Raw genomic sequence first — 19,881 nt, 5'->3', positions numbered from 1 at the left:
CCCAACTAGCTTCATGATTAATCATTTCTACAAATGTCAGAATTACCGTTTCTCAGTGGCAGGTTCCATCACTCCATTGCTGTTGTTCACCAGCTTCTTCACCTCATAGTACTTTCTTCCTGTGATCTCTTCGGTCTTCAGGCTGTGGATTTGTTTAAAGGATACGGGAGTTAATACAAGTTAGAACACTCGAATCTTGCAAGAACCTTACATGATAACTTAGAAGATTCTATTGCCTTCTTCTTTCTAAGTCCCTACAATCCACTGTCCCACATTCTGTGCCATTAGGCCAAAGTAACATAAAAGATATTAGGATTTTCAGTACAAAGATGATATTACTTTTATCTTTATTTACAGAACAGAGTTAATGCCGCAGCACATGTTTTAAGTTGTCCATTTACTGGTCAAATCGGAATGATGTGTGACAAAGCTCACTTTTCACTGAAGCAGCCGTCTGCAGCATCACTGATGTCAAAGGGAAAGAGAAGTTTGTAGTTCATGTCCAACAGCTCCGACATGGTGCCCATGAACATCTCGATGGGTTTGGGGTATGTAGGGATGGACTTCAGCCACTCGGTGAAGGTGTCTTTGAAGCCGGTGGAGTAGAAGTCAGCTACGATGGAGGCAACTTCCTGGTCGCCTCCTTCTACTGTCACGTGTGTGTTGGAAGTCTTAGAAGACTGTCTGTAAGATTACAGGCGTTTGATTGTTTAATATTCAGAAGAGATTCGTTTTTCATAAGGCTGATAAGACTTACAGCGATCTTGCTTCATGGAACGTTTGTTCCTCTGGTCAAGAATTATGAAGGACATCGGTTAGTTTTTCGTACAACAGGTAATTGAAAAATAATTCAATTCAATCTGAGTATTATTCATTAGGTCGTCAAGTGTTATGAAATCAAAGGAAAAAAATGCCCCTAATTTTGCATAACATTTAAAGTGAAAATGAAACCACTTTGGAACCAAGTTAGCTCACCGAAGGGATCTTTCACTGGTTGTGACAGAAAAGCCCAACGATATGTATGGATACATTGTGTTATATTATATCAAATTACCGTATCCCCACCATTACCGTATCCCCACCATCACAAGAGTAAAAGAAACGTTTGTCATACGCGGATCCACTAGACGAGCCCATTCCAGCGTGACCACCGGCGTTGAAAAAAAGAGAATTATAAGAAGCCTGGGCCTGGATGGAGAAATCCTCGAGACTTTCACTCTTGGAGGCTTCTTGAGTCTTAAACAGCCTGAAGGAACCGCCAAACTTTGCCGACTTGATGAAATGAGTTCCATAGCGGATGATGAACCGTTCTGTATGTAACAAATGGTTGTCTAAGAGCAAAGTTTTTGCTTATGTTTGTGACTGATTCTGCATTGAGAAAAATATATTGATTTCTTAAATATGTAAGATATTCTCGATATGATATAAGAAAATCAATAATGATTAAAACTTACGAAGCTTTGCCTGCCCCACGATGAAATTTTTCGGAAGAGACAAGAAGTCCCGCAGGAAGGGCAGACTCAGGGTATCTGGCGTGATCTCATCCAGAAAGATTTCATACCTAAAGGTGAAATGCATGGCACAATGAGTCAAATTTTCTCATCAACAAAGGTTACTTATAACCCTTCTATGAAGGTTAGACATCAAGGTGAAAAAGATACGTCAACTAGAAAATACTCAAACAACTGGATATTTTGGAAACGGTCAGACGTTAACGTTTCAGACAACATTTGTTATGTTTCGTCAGTGTTATTGACAAAAGATAAAGAGACTCGTTTTGCCATTGCTTTATTCACACTAACATCCCAACCTGATGAAACTATTCACATATAAAGCTAAGGTTGTTATCTAAAACGTCAGTGTCACTGATGGAAGATAAGGAATTTATTTGAAATGTCTGACCGTTTCCAAAATCATATCCAGTTGCTTAATTGCGTTATCTATAATCATATTATCGTATAGCCCTGAAGGTCATACATATATGATCGAGCATAATGCAGAATTGCAGGAACGGAATGTAGGTTATTTGCTATAGGATTATAACGTTAAAGACTTGCTTTTCCCTCGCTTGGTGGGGTAAAGCAAGATGGAAATCGACTGACCAATGACTTGTATAGTCACTTCATTTAAAACAACAAGTTTGCTTCGCTCACTTGGTTGTTTATTTGGTGATGATTTTACGTCCCTGTACTGTTCATCCGTCATTGCAATAACCATAGGAGTACACAATGTCATATGAAAGCAAACTCACCTGATCACGTTACACTGAATAAGAGACATGAAGGACTGCTTCTGTGATGATGACCCCTTCCCATATGCTGAATCAACGGCAGCCTGTGCAGAAATAGGATTCATTAACGGTTAGGAAAAAAGTTATAAAGGTAAGACATCAAGGTAAAAAGATAAGCCAACTAGCAGTTACTCAAGCAACTGAATATTTCAACAATATAATTCTGAAGAACCTTATTTTGATAATATATCAATTAAATAAATTATGACATATTAGATTTTGAATATATGGGTTGTAATTAGATGTCTTCAATGTAAAGTCAATAGACTCTCCTGAATACTGGCTTAGGTTCCAGAATTTTGCTTCCCAATTTCAGAATTCTATAGAATATGAATATACAAATATATCATTTGATATATCATACTTACAAATATCAATTTATACATAAACTAGAGCCTGTCACACAAAACTAAAATTCTTCAGTAAAAAACGTTGTTACCAAACTTGAAACCCATCATCATTTATCATATGATAAATGGAAATACTTTGATCTTTTAACAACTATTAACTTAAAGGTTTTCGAAAGTAATCTGTAGGTCCGGAATAAAACTGGAGCCTGGTAGACAAAACTAAAATTCAGTGAAAAAAACAACAACAACGTGCAAGCAAACCTGGAAACCAAATCCGGAAAATGACATTCCGGCTTTCATCTGGAGGGAATGACGATAAGCCTGTTTGGACTCATAGACCTCGGAGCCGACATCCGTGTCAAAGATGCCGTGAACGTTCATGTTGTCCGGTACGTCCTCGTCGTGGTACCTGTAGTACACAGTGAACAATACTTTTATTACATTGTCATAGCATAATGCAGTCTTGTAATGAAAATTATACAAAATGCAGCAGCATGTAATATCCAGGCAGATTTACCAGTAGCCTAACATAGTATCAAAACTGGCTAAGGAGTACAGCTGGCCCAAAGGACGTCATCTGCCAAACACACTCCAATGCCGGCTTCACTCCTCTGGCAGCTTTTGATACAGCATTTCACAGCTGGCACCTTATGCTATCGTAGGATCTGCTTGTAGGATCAACATTACCGAAAGGCACGTGGTATATGTTTGCTGTGTGTGTGTGTGTGTGTTTGTAGATTACTTTTAGATTAGACATATTAGAATATTACAAAGTGTTGACATACGATAGAGCGTTTCCTTGATACTCACGAGCGCTCGTTGTTACAGTTCCGCTGCACGACTGTTTTCCTTCGGGACGTGCTGCTGTAGTCTCCGCGACCATCAAAGCCGACCCCGATGTAGGCACACCCCTCCATCATGTTCTGTGTGACAAGAGCACGTTAATGTTACGGTAATGAATGAATGATTAATCATTACTGACTAGGTACTTTTTCCTCCAGTGCTAACAGAAAAATCTCAAGGAAGGCCATGAGACAGCACCGGGAATTTTAATGATTTTAGTGATGATAAAAAGCATCTGTACGTTTCATTCCATTGCCATGTTTCTCTGTAAGTTTGAATAACAGCACGTTATTACCTCCATGAAATGTCATGGAGATTATATTTTACCCTGTGTTTGTCTGTCTGTGTGTCTGTGTGTAAACAAGATAATTCAAGAACGGCAAGGTGACTTGGTTTCATACTTGTTGTGTTGGTAGTGTGTGATGAAAGCTGGAAATGATTAGATTTTGGGCTCCCTAGCGGCTTCCCTTGGTACTGCAGCTCAACTTCCGGGTTTGCTATCTCGTGTTTCGAACAAGCTATGGTCACGAGTTGGGGGTGTTAGATAGCTCTTGTGCTCAGAAATAAGTAACATAAGTTTGGGCCCCTTAGCGTCTAGTTTTGGGATAGCAGGGGCATTTTTGTCAAAAACTTCTGAAGAGGATAACTCAAGAAGGTAACAACGGCTTTTCATGATTTTTAGTATGTAGATACCTTAGACAATGTTGTACAAAATTACATACTAATTATGATAAATAGAAGTACATTTGCATAATTAATGAGGATATTCTATCATAGCGGTTTTTTCCATGTATCTCTTGTCCTGGATGTGATATAATCTTGACATACCGACTGGCGGACGTACCGACTGATAAGTATCTAATACCAGCTCAAAAAAGAACAAGAAACAGCCATGACTTCAAGTACCAGAGTTACTAAGCTAGGATTGATATGTTCAAAAATTCGTATTTTCCCAGAACTATCGTAGAGTGGAATTTGTTATCACCAAGCACAGTAGGGGCATCTTCTCTGGATAGTTTTAAAGAACGCTTGCAGATAGATGTGCAAAATTTAGTTGTGACGGATCGTTCAGTGTAACATAACCAGCTGCTGCCGCGTCGCGTGCCTGCGAAGCTGGTGTGTTACGCCGAAGGGCGGTTATCCCGGCTATATAGATACAGATACAGACATTTGGCTGGTAGATAGCTTGCAGTGTCATGACAAAGTGGGGGATCGGAGGTTTCAGCCTCCTAACATTTAATTTTGAAACTGCAGGGGCGTTTTTGTCAAGACATTCCAAAGAGGATAACTGCAGAAAGGATCGACGGATTGGCATCATCTAAGGCATGCTGGTAGCTTGGGCAAAGATGTTCATAATGATATGCATGTTATGCAAATGATGACTTAATTTGCATAATCAATGACATTGTATAATTCCATTGTTTGCAATAACTGGTCTTCAATACATGTAACACTTATTAATTATGATAGGTGGAATTTTAGCAGAAGCTAAATATGGTAATGAGAAACTTATTTGAATAATTTATGTTTAGAACTATAGCATGATGCCTTGATCATGGAAAGTCATACTATTTACTTCTTGATAGTTTCAGGGACATGAATCAAGCCAGGTTGTGGTAGCAGAGTACAGTTTTGGGCCTAATTGGGGATTCCTATAGTTAAGAACCACAAGGTGACTGACATCGACGCGGATAAAATCATAACCAGGGTTCACTTCTGAAGCGCGACAAACTAACATGTTAAAGTCGAGTATATAACCTACATAATAACTGAAAAGCAAAAAAAGTTGTCGTTTTTCTTAAATTTTACGCAATCCTTGAAATAGGGTCATGCGGAACTGCAATCGACTCACCGAGGCAGGCAGCTGTAAAGGTCACGCGCATTTATTCACCAAATGGACAAACATCATAACCTTACACATACCACATGAAATTCGACTCCTTATACTACTACATAGCAAAGCTCATCCCCCGCTGTCTTTCACGTTTCAGTGTTTATAGGCGCTTCCAGCTTTCGGTCGCGCTACTTTTTTACCCCTACGTCATTGAATAGATACTGTACGCTGCGGCCTTAAATCCGGGATTCAAAACTCACCCAGCAGACAGGGATGACATCCATCTTGTTCCAGCATGGATCACCCTCTACGTATCCTGTTCCGAAACATCCGTTCATCAGAGCAGGACCCATCCCCACAGGGTAAGAGAACGCCATTGGTTCGGAACTTTCATCGGGTTCGCTTTCCTCCCTGCCATTGGAGAAATAAAGCTTACTCACAATCGCCATTGGATAGAAATACATGTAGCCAATGTAATGAAAATGGGGAATCTGACTAAGATATATCCGCTGCTGATCTACACGTGCATGAATATATGCCTTAGAAACGTAAATGGTCAGATTGCTTTTTTAATCATTATGATAAGCACCTTTACTATTTAGAGTAGGCATGCGCGACGAAAGGTGTGTACGAGTAACTGGAATTGTGGGTAACAGATCAAAGGTTTTAACCAGAAACAAAACGTACTCTGGGCATTGTAATGCAAATCGAGACAATGGCCGAGACGAGAAATGTAGACAAGGACTTGGGGGGGGGGGGGGGGGCAAGTGCCATATTGACAGGTAGTTTTATCTGTAAGTAGGCAAAGATAACGGACCAAATACATACCCGGGGTCTTCCTCCACGTCTATTTTCATCTCCATCCCTGGTGGAGCGAACATGTCATCCTCAACCATGCCCTTCTGTGCAATGAAGTCTACTTCAGCCTGCAAAACAAAGTACATTATATCAACGGTGGTTTCAATACAGTCGGTTGTTACAGTTGCATTTGGAAGTCAAGTGACTTGAACATATATATATAAAAGAAACCAATTAACAAATTCACGAAAGGAATAGGTTTCAAATAAAGTTGCCGACATATTTCACTCAACGTCAAAAGCTTTGATGACTTCCCCCAATCAATTCTACCGTTTTCCTTTATAATACACGTTGAAATTACTGCAATTAAACTCTCTAAACTATAGGACTCTCAATACAGTGCTTCCATGTTCTCTGAGTAGAGAATAACCACACAAGTCTATTTCAAATTGCAAACAAAAAAGGAGAACTGTTACAGTTCTGGTGCACCTTTATCTCATGCTCCTGGCCGTCACCACCGTCATCATCATCATCTCCATCATCTTCTTTCTTTTCATGTTCAGCTGTAAGACAATGGTAAACGAAAGGCATTCCGTAGAATTGGTAGTACTAGTAAGCTATAAGCCCTCACAAGCATGATCAGAGAGATTTTATAACACAAGCTAAATGACAACTTATCAATGTACGCGAGGAGTCAAACGTTTCAAAGCTTCCTTATATTTGCATATCAGACTTTTCTGCCTTACCTTTTCCAAATATCTTTTCGACCGTTTCCTGGGCCACCTCTTTTTCCACTTCTGCCTCGACCTCAGCCTCCTGTTTCACACTTTGCGCCATGATGTCCGGTCCCATGTTCTCCATGCCGCCCAGTTGATTTATTGTGTCGGTCAGTTTTCCTGCATCGAAGCTCCCTCCTGATGCTGTACATGGTGAGATAGAAGAAACATTTGGTATCAGATACAGCGTTGATAGAAACAACATTACACTGACAATGGCATTCAGGTCAGTTCATCCTCTGTGTCTGATCGAGAGGTGACGCCAGGATTTCCATAAATATCTTGACAGTCAGACGTATTTATTGAGTTCGCCAAATTTCAAAATTGTCCTAGAATGGAGCTTGGTTTTCCCTGAAAATCCACCCCGTGATGTTCCATGGGGCTGGGTGACGTGCTAACATCGGTCTATTCCTAATAATCGTGGCCAGACCGAAAAAGTCTTCATAGACCTCCCAGACTCGTGGTGAGGGCTATTTTTCCTGCTTTGTGACGACAGCTTAAATGACTGCAAGATTGTCCTTATACACATTTGCAGATAGCACATCCTCTCATGCCAGGCTGTGACGAGAGTCTGAGCTGGTTGACACGCTGTTTAATTTATTCCATGTTAATTAGCCTTTGACTTTCTGGCGGAGATGAGTTTTTGAGATTGAAACAAAGGTAAGTAATTTTACAATGTCTTGTTTCAGGGATTGTGCCAATGGGGGAATCAACTGTGGTTACAGCATTTGACATGTGCCTGGCCTGACATAATTAAGAGTATGCTGAAAACAAAGGGTACCTAAGTCAGCAGTAGACATAGTACTGTGTACCAAACCAGTAACAAGGTCAAAATACTTACATAAAAGTTTTCCAGCAAGGTTCGCAATGGCCGGGAGGAAGCGTTTGTCCTTAACGTAAGCAGGGGCGTCTTCAGCAGCTGCTGCTCGAATGGCATCTTGGAGTTCATCTGGCAATGCTGGAGTAGACAATGGCGTGAAGAAACATAATCATGAACACTGAGAGGAAAAGTTGTTTTCTACACTACTCTATAAATTATTACGTTCTTACATATTAGTATTTATTCCCTCGAAAATCCAAGTGCAAAGTGTTGCCATAAGGCCACCTTATCGGAATTGGGAGCTAGTTAATACATGACATTGAACACCGTGTGCAATATGGCAAGATATCAATGGAAAACATGCATATGAGAGCTTTGGATTCCGAAAAGAAAACCGTGTTTGATACGTTTTACCCATATTATAATTATACATAAGCCACTTAGTCCATCAATCTACTTGTACCAAGTATACATGTACTGTTTATGGTTTGTGGACATTTACACGCAGTAAGATAAACCGTGGGTAATACATCAAAGTTAAGGGTCATATACAAAACACACATGTACCTAGCATTACAATAGACTGTTTACAAGTTATAAGGGTTTATCGTTGATGTTGCGCATGTGTAGTTCGAACGATGAACCGGCTTATTTTCAAATACCGTTTATAACATTGACGTCTGGTCATGATTGGTGTCATTATGATCAATCAACCAGATTGTAAGGAGTCATACACTTACGTAGGGACCGTTTGATGACGCGGTGTCCGGGTTCAGACAATGGGTCCTTCTTTAACGCAGTCAGGATGAGGTACGCGGAGACGGCCAAGATCAGCACCAAGGGCACTCCAACACCAACTATCCTCTTCATGTTGGACGACTAATAAATAAAAAACAGTAAGTTACCATTATTATACATACGCCTCAGACGAGTACCGACACAGGCTCCCCAAGCGAAGAGGAGACGTCAGCGGTAGGGTAACGCGACAAAACAATCAACTAGTAACATTACCAGTACACACAGAGCGCTACAGAAACAGCCCAATTCCCTATCTAACTACTTTGTTGAATAACAGTATGTAGACAAGGTGCATTCTATTTAGTTGATATGTAAATGAAAATCCCATCAAATTTTTAAATCTGTTAAATGTTCATGTATTGTATCGACCGCCAATGTGAAATGTTCAAGATTAGGAAGCAATTAAATGCTGTGACTATCTTATTGTTGTAAATCATGTCAATAGTATTTTGAATACTTTTTATATTTTGAATAATCTTATTTCTAAGGCTGTAATTTTCATGTATAGTGTTTTACCAGTTGTATCATTAATTGTATTTTCAATAGTCAGATTTTGACTCCATGTCTTTGATTCTCATGTGAAAGGAGTGTACAAATGTCAAATAAACCATTATAAACCATTATTACATTACCAATACCCATACGAGCTAAGCGCAACAGGATGAAAGAAACATGTTTAAAACAGCAGTCTTTCATCTTTTCTCAAAATGTGCCAAAGAATAACGAAGTAAAAAAATATACCCATGTGTAAAAGAGTCACGTATATTTAGTTCTTTGGACTACGCCAACGTTGCCCCAATTCAAAACAGTACTTTCCAAATTTTGATTCCCATGTAACAATAGAAAATACACTCATTCTAAATTGTCTCTTTACCTATCTCCAGTACGAAAGTATCAATTTTTTTAACTTTCGCATGATGGTGTAAGAAGCAATGATATACATTTTTGTGACTAAAATATATCTTAACTTCAAAAACTCATCATTTCAAACGAGTGGTCGAAGTAGAGAGCATAACAGTGCATCCGATGAACGTACTAGAATACTATTCTTGAGTATTGTAGATTCATTGTATATATTTCATGTATCTTTTGTGACCTGTACTGAACCCAGTGGGTATGTCTGTACAATAAAGGTCTTCATTCATTCAGTCAGCAATACACAGAAGGACGACATGAGAACCAGTAGGTTTAGCCGGGAGCAACTATTCACGCGCCACTGGTTGTACCTTCAAGATGGCGGCCACGACAGGACGCGCGTCACTTGTGCTCCGCCTGTAAGTGTATTTCAGAGCGGTTGCTTGTGTAGCAGAGTTTTTTCATACATCTTATATTGATTAGAGTTCTCAAGTATTTACTATATATCAGTTCTAGCGATATTTCGTTGCATCGTTTAATCATGTGACGTGAAAAAAAGCAGAGACAACGGAACGCCTGAGCCGGAGACAAAGCGATACAGGACAAGGTCCGGCAACACCAAGACCAAGGCGTGGAACACATCGATATCGGCAAAGAACATCTCCGAGTTTGAAACCATCATCGAAGATCACACAGACGCGCAAGTATACCGAAGTCACGGGTTCCGCACTGGGCGCCCAGTGCGGAATTCGTGGAGAAAATGGCGTCGGCACTCGGGGCCCAGTGCGGAACGGCTTTATTCGAGTGCTGAAGACCCGTCAGCACTGGAATTCCAGTGCCGAACTCCGCCCAGCACTCGGTTTCTAGTGCCGAACTCCGCCCAGCACTCGGTTTCTAGTGCCGAACTCCGCCCAGCACTCGGTTTCTAGTGCCGAACTCCGCTCAGCACTCGGTTTCTAGTGCGGAAGGGTGGTTCAAAGGTCGTTCAGCACTGGTTACCCAGTGCGGAGGTCATTGAGCACTGGATAACCGAGTGCCGATCTACCTAAGTCACGGGTTCCGCACTGGGATTTCTAGTGCTCGGTGACTTTTCGGCACTAGAGGCCGAGTGCCAAGACCACGTCGGCACTAGAAGCCGAGTGCTACTATCATTTTAAGACCGTCAGCACTGGGTTTCCAGTTCTCGTGTCCTCCCATACGCAGCTTTCTCAGGCTCAAGGTGAACGTTTTGTTACACTTCTTTTATGTATCATGGCATTTGTGTACCACCTTTAATACGTGATGTGATCTGCAAACGTTATTTCTTCAAGATTTGTGATAGATATAGCCCTTTTTGGAGTAGTTTTGTACACCTTTAATACGTAATGTTATCTGCAAACTATCGTCCGCGAGAATAAGAACCTGCCGTTGCGAATCATTCGTTGCTACAGAAATACTTCCAGCTTTCAAATCAGACGTTGATCGAGATTGAAAATACGATTGGTTTAGCGACTGTATTTTTGTTTTGAAATACTTTTCTTTATTGTATGATTTTAATAGCATGTGCGTTCTGAGTTTGCTTTTGACAGTTGCGCCATTTTTATCGTTATAAGTGTTGATTAGAAAGCTCTGGAAATGAATGTCCTTTAGACGCTTGTAGATTAAATCAAGGACGTTACATCAGCTGATATAACGTCCTTGATTAAATGTTGTTGGGTTGGTTGCAATAGTAAGACAACTTGTGCAACAATGGTTTTATTTAAGGCACTTACGTTCTACAGTAATACTTTAATAAAGAATGTTTCAAGAAATTACAAATATCGTCGACTTCAATATTGTTGGTCAATATCTGACCAAGGACGTTATATACTGACATACGAAGATAAGGCATGTCCCCTTCTTTCGACGGCGATCGTATCATGGCAACCACTGATGTGTACCTTTGACCCGGAACTGTAACGTTACCTCTCATTGACAAGGCGATGAACATAGTTCTACAGAAATACATATAGAATACATTACTAGGAATTACAACATATCGTCATCTTCTTTACGTTGTATGAAGATAAAATGTATAAGGTACCCCTTTTTTCGACCACAATGGTATCGACCAATGCCATATTCAATTTTACCCTTTGGCCCGGAACTGTAAATAACGTAACGGAGGAGTAGCTGTCAGCACTCGGTTCAAATTCCTGTGCGGAGTATTTGTCGTCACTGGTTTTCCTGTGCGGAATGTTTGTCGTCACTCGTTTTCTAGTGCGGAACGTTTGTCGTCACTCGTTTTCTAGTGCGGAAGTAGTCTCAGCACTCGGTTTCTAGTGGTGATTCGGGGTTTTCGAGTGCTGAAGTCGTCTCACCACTGGGCACCTAGTGCGGACGTATCTTCGGCACTAGACGTCTAGTGCGGAAGGCCCCTTCCGCACTAGACACCGAGTGCTGAGAGAGGAACCCGTGACTTCGGTAGTTTTGCCACAGGCAAAGACGCCAACAAATCGAAGGTATATGCAGTTTAAAGTTCCGTACCTCCAAAGATCGTGTACCAGAGTGGATAGACGCTACCAAAGCCAATTACTCAACGAATCGTTTGGAAAACAAACCGGCTACAAGTTCACCTGGAAGGGCCCACAGTTATCCGTCACTGAACCCACCGAGACCGGAGACAACGTCAAAATCGTAACTATTTACTTCTACAACACCGGCACAATCCTCATACACGGCATTGGATCAAACTGGTACACTAGAGAAATCTTTCCACGAGCGAAAGAAATCGTTAACAATAGGCCAACTGGCGCATCCTGCGACGCCCAAGATGGCGGACATGACAATGACGATCTGGCAGCAGAGAGAACTGAAACAATAGACAACAACCTTCATTCCGCTAGGTGGCGCTTTCAGCAGTAGCAGTGTTTATGAGTCGGTCTGTAATAGTTCTCAATAAAAGCTTATTTCTCGTCATTTGCGTGCCCATCCGATCTAAATCCACGTGCAGGGTGTTAGCAGGACAGTATCGCTACACTTTGAAGACGAGACTTGAACGTTTTGTGTTGTGTACAACGATTTCTGGATCTTATAAGTTGCCAGCGTCGGCTGAGTGGGGAGGGTGCCGAACAAAGGAATCCTACACGACAGCACTCCAGACGTCCTACGATCGTAGAGAGGAGTTCTAAATGCCCAGAGAAGCATCCATCAAAGGAGCTGATTTCTAAGTCTACGGGGATAACCGCACGATCTGACCGGTGAGTCTTCTGTGAAGAAATTGGCTAAAAGCACAGTGTTGGGCTGTAGTAAGCCTTTGTTTACATTTTCATGATGTCCGAAGTGGATATATCCGTACCAGATCCGCTTGCGGACAAGCTGGCCGACACGAATCTGTGGATTAAATGCTACATGAAATCAGGATTCAGGGCAAGGGAAGAAGACGTTGCCTTGTCCCTAGTAGAAAGTACGCAACATCATGGAGCCGATGGTGTGAGACCGTCAGACATATTGGGTGTTCAAGTTATTCCCCCAATGATCATCATAAACTTGTCAAACCCCAAAGTAAAAGCCGCAGCTCTTAAACAGGCTCATATTCAGTTACATGGCAAGGATCTGACTTTGCTCGACTTCGTGACCACACCCCTGACCAAACCTCGCTTAACCAGGATATCAATACACGGGGTGTATCACTCGGTACCTGACGTCGTTGTAGCTGATTGGGTTGACAAGTTTTCCATACGTGCCACACCAATCGAGAGACATCTAGTCAAAAACGCTACTGACATGTTCAAGCACCTTAGAACGGGGCACAGGTTCTGTTATGTGGAAAAGTTCACTGAGCGTCCGCCCCCGAGGTTCACCACCATAAGTGTGCCGCATCCACTGAACCCTTCTGAATGTACTGACATTGATCTTGAAGTATTTTGTGGTCAAGGGCAGATCGTTAACTGTCGACGTTGCAAAGCTCTCGACCACAAGGCTTACGAATGCCCTAACATCACGTGCTTCTCATGCGGTATGACTGGGCACACCAAGGCAAATTGCGCCTCCATTACTGAAACCGAGCGACATCCAACTCGGCGCTATGAAAGAAGGTCTGCTGACCGAGATGATTCTGTTGGGTTTAGTCCCCAAACCCAAGACTCGGTAGACATGATCAACCGAGCCTTTAACAAGTATGTGAGACCAGCCGTAGTACCTACGTCTAACAGATTCCAGTCACTCGCTAGACTAGAGGACGAATCTGACCTCGCCATTGCAGGAGCTATACGGGACATTCGTGTTCAACACACAGATCAGCGTCCGTCAGCGGTTGCTGATGCTGACAGGCGCCACCTCTCTAATCACAGGAATAAGCGGCGGTCTAGGGCCTCCAGACTCATGTCGGCTGAGGAACCACATCTCAACAGCGACGTCACAGCACCAAGCTACCGCCCCCCAAACGATCGCTACAACCTGAGGAACAGGAAACGCTCGCTTCCCTCACCTGATCAACGCATACATCCGGCAACTAAAAAACAGAACGCAGAACGATTTCAGGTCGCTGTAGGCCCTATTCCATCATCCAGTCAAGGAATCCCGAAACCTGCTCGTGAACTACACACCAAAACCGTTTCCCACATAACCACCCCTCCACTCACCACCGATGTTCCACCTTTGGACCTCCGGACTACGTGTGAGGAATCCCTGTCGGCCATGCCCGCGACAAGTCCTCCTGATTCAACTGTTTCCTGTGATACTGTCCGCGTCTGCGCCACGAACACTCACTCAAACTCCAGACCGTTGGTGGGCGAATAGCAACGAGCTAAGACTCTCCCAACTGACATTTCATGTCTTAATGTACTATATCTAAACGCCCGCAGTGTCAAGTCAGTTAGCAAGAAATACAACGAACTCGTTCGCTTTCAAAATCTTGTTGCTACTGTCCAGCCTGACATCATATCTGTGACTGAAACCTGGCTAACCCCGTGTGTTGCCGACCAGGAGCTTCTGCCCCAGGACTACACCGTTCATCGGAAAGACAGAAGTGTGACCAAGCCTGGAATGACAGGTGGTGGTGTAATGTTGGCTGTTAAATCTAATATTCTCTCTCAGAGAAGAGAGGACCTTGAGCCCATGGACGAGGTTCTTATTTGTGACATTCATCCCACAAATCATCAAAAAATTGTACTCATTGTGTATTACAGGCCACCGAGTGGTGACTTGTCTGTCTTTAATGCTAATCTGAGCTCTATTCTTAGCTGTGTCTCCAAGGAGTACAGCCAGGTAGTACTGATGGGTGATCTTAACTGCCCAAACATAGATTGGTCTAAAGGAGGAAGCCACTCCGAACATGAGGGTCGCCTATGTGATTTACTAAATGACTACGCTCTTACTCAGATAAATAATGTCATCTCCAACAGTCATGGTCATTTGCTAGATGTAGTGTTGACTAACATACCTGACAAATGTTTAGAAATCGAACAGGTGACATCAGAGTATCCTACTGACCATGCTATATTACAGTTTGGTTTGATCGTCAATAGGAAGATCAAAAGGCATGAAGATAAACGATATGTTTATAATTATAAAAGAGGTAACTTTAATAGGTTAAGGTTAGATCTAGAAAGAAAACTACACAATATCAACAATGATGTTAATCTTGACAATATCTGGGAGAGGTGGATTTTCGAAGTTACCGAATCTGTTGAGCTTTGTGTTCCCAAAATGTGTGTTAAACGATCATCTTCATTACCTTGGTTCGACGGTGAAGTCAGACATGCGCGCAACAAAAAGAAGACGGCATGGCGATTAGCCAAACGAACTAACAGTCCTTCACATTGGTGCAAGTTTAGAAAACTCAGAAACGACCTTCAAAGACTCATTAAGACAAAGTACAACTCGTTTCTGAACAATCTTGGCTCGCTAGTACAGACGAACCCGAAAAGGTTCTGGTCTTTTTTTAGATCTAAAACCAAATCCAAATGCCTTCCGGCCGTCTTGAATTCAGCTAGCGCCGTAGCAAGCTCCGCTATAGAGAAGGCTGACATGTTTAACGATTACTTTCATTCAGTCTTCACTTTATCTAATGATACCCTTTGTCTGCCTGAAATCGCTGTTTTCGAACATCCATGTCTAGGAAATATTGTATTTTCAATTGAAGAAGTCCAAAATGTACTGTCTAGACTCGATTGCTCAAAGGCTATTGGTCCAGATGGACTTTCTCCTACCGTATTTCGAGAGTGCGCACATGTGTTCGCTCCTCACCTGACTGCATTGTTTAACAGAAGTTTGAACCAAGGCTGGGTTCCTGCGCAGTGGAAGGATGCAAATATTTGTCCTGTCTTTAAAAAAGGCCGGAAAGATTTAGTAGAAAATTACCGCCCAATTTCTCTTCTCAGTATTGTTGGAAAGATAATGGAAAGGTGTTTGTTTAATCGTATCTTTCCTCATTTAAAGCACTTGATCTATCCATTACAACACGGTTTCATCAAGGGCAGATCATCATCGACACAGCTCCTTGAAATTTACCATGAAATTGGCGGGATTTTAGATCGAGGTGGCCAAGTAGACATTATATATTTGGATTTTTCCAAGGCGTTTGACTGCGTTTCTCACCAGCTGTTAGTCCATAAGCTCAAAATGTATGGTATTCATTCTAATTTACTTTCCTGGTTCCATAGTTATCTTTCATGTAGGAGGCAACGTGTAATGGTCGAGGGTACATGTTCGGATTGGCTCCCAGTAGTATCGGGAGTGCCCCAAGGGTCAATTTTAGGTCCCCTCCTTTTCTTATTATATATCAACGATCTTCCATCCGTAGTAAGCAACAAAATGGGCCTTTACGCTGACGACTCCAAATGCTACAAACATGTATCTACTGTTTTAGATTGTGTATCACTCCAGAGAGATATTGATTGCATGTACGATTGGAGTAATACTTGGCAAATGAATTTTAATCCTGACAAATGTAAAATTCTCAGGATAAGCAGATCTAGAAATCCTATTACTTTTACGTACAAAATGAATGACACGGTCCTCGAGTCTGTTCCTGAATTTACCGACTTAGGGGTATTAGCTACGTGGAATTTAACTTTCGATTCTCATGTACATAATATCACTTCGAGAGCAAATTCAGCTCTCGGCTTTTTAAAAAGATCTGTAGGTTTCAATGCCCCTGTAAATGTAAAAAAAATGCTATATCTCACTTTAGTCAGAAGCAGACTTGAGTACTGCTCTGTCGTTTGGTCACCCTATACACACAACCTCATTTCCTCAGTCGAAAAAGTTCAAAGACGTGCCTCCAAGTATATTCTTAATGATTACACAGCAGACTACAAGACGAGATTAATACATTGTTCACTATTACCTCTGTCCTACCGACGAGAAATACTTGATCTATGTTTTTTATATAAGTGCTTACTAGGACTTTATGATATTAATATTGACAACTTTCTAAATCTCCCACATCCCCTTTTAAGAGCACATTCACAAGCTAAACTTATCCCTGGTAAATGTCACACTACAAACTTTCAGTACTCCTATTTTAACAGAATCGTCTACATATGGAACTCCTTACCACCTGAAATTAGAAAACTTCGGCTAAATCCAACATTCTCAACAAATCGTTTTAAGCAGTCCGTTATTGATCATTACTTCTCTCTTTTGGCCACACATTTTGATGTCTATCTAATAAGCACTTGGACCCATTGTTCCAAGTGCTGATTGGATGCACGTCTAAATGTGTGGTCAACCTATAGTTACATCATTCTCATTTGTTTGTTAACCTTAGTTTATCTGATCCCTTTTATTGTTGTTTCGTTTGGGTATTGTTTCGTATCTTGCCGTTTTTGTTAGAATACCTCTATGTAAAGTTCTTTGTTTTTATTTGCCCTTTCTCTATTGTTCATTGTTATGATTTTAACTGTTGCTGGAGGTGTGGGTCATGTAAAGGTATATCCTGTTACCCACACCTTGCAGAACTTTTTCTCTGTAAAGTTTAATAAATAAAAAAAATAAACAAATGATGATGACCTTTGCTTATACCACTTTAAAATGTACGCTATTTCTTTTCAGATCCACGGTATATTCTGGTTGAGTACGCTGAGCCAGGAGAGTTGCTCTGGTATCTAGTGAGCATACAAACCAACCGGCACCGGGCAGGCTTTCCGCCGGGCTTAGGACGACAGCTCACCGAGGTGGCCATCGACATCGCTCGAGGGATGCTCGAACTCAAACGCCGACGGGTACCTCATTTTTTTTCTAACACGTTGTTGTACAAATTATACTTCGATTTATTCCTTTAGACCCTCAACGTCCATATACTAAGTATTTTATCTCGATTTTGTATTCCTCGTTATGTCATACCTGGGCCGCGGTAATGTTCAATAGGCTTCTTCGTTGTAACGTTAGCACACAGGCTTCCATGTATCAAATAAAGCGAACTCCACTGCAAGCTTAAGCGGCGTTCTTTTGTTCGATTTTTTCTAGAATTTATGTTCTTAAAGAATACAGTTGTTGGCGCAAGTTGAAATGTGTCGAATTTTTATCCTGTTTATGAGTAGTTTGGCAATTGAATCAATTTTTTCCGACCTGGATACGGCATAGATAAAATACAAAACTTTAGTATTTTTGATTTTCTAAATACTTATATCCATTGCACAGGCAGGTTCTCCTAATTGATTCAACACCAACTTGTCTTGTCTAAATTTGCTTTTCTGTTATCCATTTTGTATGTATGTATGTGGTTTACTATTCTTATTTTATGCATATGTTTCTCATACTCTCAAAATATATGTGAATAAAAAAAAAAATAAAAAATAAGATACAACACGGTGTATTCCGTATCAACATCGGCCCCAGCCCTCCCGCCGGTCGAATTGCCCTTCAGCCGTGGGGCGATTCGGCCGACGGGCGATCCGAACCGCTGGAGAGCTATCGCTGGGTTCGAGGCTGATATGGAATACACCGTGTTGCATTCTCGATTAACAGATCAGCCACCGTGACCTGGCGTGTAGGAACATCGTCCTGGCCTCTACTGGTGGCCAGGCCGGACGGCTGGTCGCCAAAATCTCCGACTTTGGACTGGCCCGTGACGTGTACGTGACGACACAGTACATGAGGCACCCTCTGGTAAGTATTGTCTTGCCAATCTTTGATTCTAGCGATGAGAAACGATTATTAACACCCTTATATGACATTTGAACTACCCATTGTCTACCCACACAAAGCCAAAGTTGCTCTAGACCGTACAAAACAGTATTTTTGAGCACAGGTTCGTTTTAGACACTCTTTTAAGCGTTCGTGTTTGTTTGGATTTCTACTTTGTCAGTCTTATATACTCACAAAAACGAGCCAAAATTTAGATACAGACAAAAGACGCATAAAGAAAGTCAAAGCAAGCCGGTTCCTAACCTCAATCACAAGTTAATGACTTAATTTGACAATGTTGAATAAGAACAAAATAAACATGATGAACTTTGCAATGATACTAACATTGAAAATAATCAGGAACACATTTATAGCAAATGTGCCAAAATTCTGTCGGATGCTATACACCTACGTCATGTGAGATGTGACCTCGTTATATATTTGACGAACACATGCATCATACAAAAGTGATCTGTGATGTCTTTAATGCAAATTTGAGTGAATAGTGGTGTTTTTATATTACAGCCAGGGGGTATCAATGGCTTTCTTTTAGAGAAGCAAAACATGTGCTTGATTTGACTTACTTTTCATTTTATCTAATGTTTGATTACAGACAAATGTGCTACTTCCCATCAAGTGGATGGCCTTAGAGTCTCTTATTGAGGGTGTTTACAGCTGCAAGAGTGACATGTGGGGATTCGGAGTCGTCATGTGGGAGATAGTGACTTTGGGTGAGTGCCATTTTACCTACCAAGAAGATAATGTTTTCTGTAGCATTTGTGTGTATGTGTGTTTGTTTGTAGATACTTAGTATCCGATGGACTGCATAATTCGAGAAAGCTCAAATAGACTGTATTCATATTTGGTATGTGAGTAGGTACGGATAAGACATTAAAATTATTAGACTTAACTAAGCGGCTTGTTAAGGTACTGCAGCGGAATTTCCAGTTTTTATATCTGATATTCTGGATGTGTAATGACCATGATTTTGAGTAGCTCTTAGGACAGAGAGTACATGTAGCCTGTATGTCCGGTAACGTTATTTGAACTGCAGGAGCCGGTCTTATGAGAGGGAATAAAATAATGTAGCATCTTGGTGTTTAGTTTAAAAAATGTCTTCACAATACTAATGGGTGTTTAACAATGCAACATCTGCTACAAAAGTATGTTAACCGCACCGCCAAATAATATCTAACACCCTGCCTAATGCCAAGTTTGGTTTTATTGCCACGATCAGTACTTTGCTTGTATGATCCTAAGGTACAATGAAAGCAATCCATATCGTTTGTCGATGGGATTGTTCATTAAGAAATATGAACTTTCAGGAGGAACCCCTTATCCCGAGGTTCATGGCTACGAGACTCTGGTGACGAGGCTCCGCCGAGGGCACCGCCTGCAGAAACCGAACGGCTGTTCAAACGAGCTGT

At 41.4% G+C, this 19,881-nt stretch overlaps 2 protein-coding genes across 2 annotated transcripts in view; both read right to left on the bottom strand.

Annotated features, from left to right (window-relative positions):
* Positions 1-3,558, bottom strand: part of LOC118423290 — a 17,740-nt gene extending 14,182 nt beyond the window's left edge. The window contains exons 1-7 of the mRNA XM_035831389.1: positions 3,451-3,558; positions 2,902-3,049; positions 2,252-2,334; positions 1,455-1,561; positions 1,115-1,310; positions 436-684; positions 47-142 (exon numbers count right to left, since the gene is read on the bottom strand). Coding sequence (XP_035687282.1) covers positions 47-142; positions 436-684; positions 1,115-1,310; positions 1,455-1,561; positions 2,252-2,334; positions 2,902-3,049; positions 3,451-3,557 — 986 coding nt within the window. The 5' untranslated portion in view covers position 3,558. The remainder of the gene's footprint in view (positions 1-46; positions 143-435; positions 685-1,114; positions 1,311-1,454; positions 1,562-2,251; positions 2,335-2,901; positions 3,050-3,450) is intronic.
* Positions 3,559-5,553: 1,995 nt separating this feature from the next.
* Positions 5,554-8,603, bottom strand: LOC118422200. Its single transcript, XM_035829715.1, has 6 exons — positions 8,452-8,603; positions 7,733-7,849; positions 6,862-7,035; positions 6,605-6,678; positions 6,146-6,243; positions 5,554-5,728 (listed from the first exon to the last, which is right to left on the bottom strand). Exons 1-6 carry the CDS (start codon positions 8,579-8,581, stop codon positions 5,554-5,556), a joined length of 768 nt encoding a protein of 255 aa, XP_035685608.1. The 5' UTR covers positions 8,582-8,603.
* Between the last annotated feature and the right edge of the window lie 11,278 nt (positions 8,604-19,881).

The sequence above is a fragment of the Branchiostoma floridae genome, chromosome 9, assembly GCF_000003815.2.
Source record: "Branchiostoma floridae strain S238N-H82 chromosome 9, Bfl_VNyyK, whole genome shotgun sequence".
In the NCBI taxonomy this organism is placed as follows: Eukaryota; Metazoa; Chordata; class Leptocardii; order Amphioxiformes; family Branchiostomatidae; genus Branchiostoma; species Branchiostoma floridae.
This window is presented reverse-complemented; position numbering and strand designations above follow the sequence as displayed.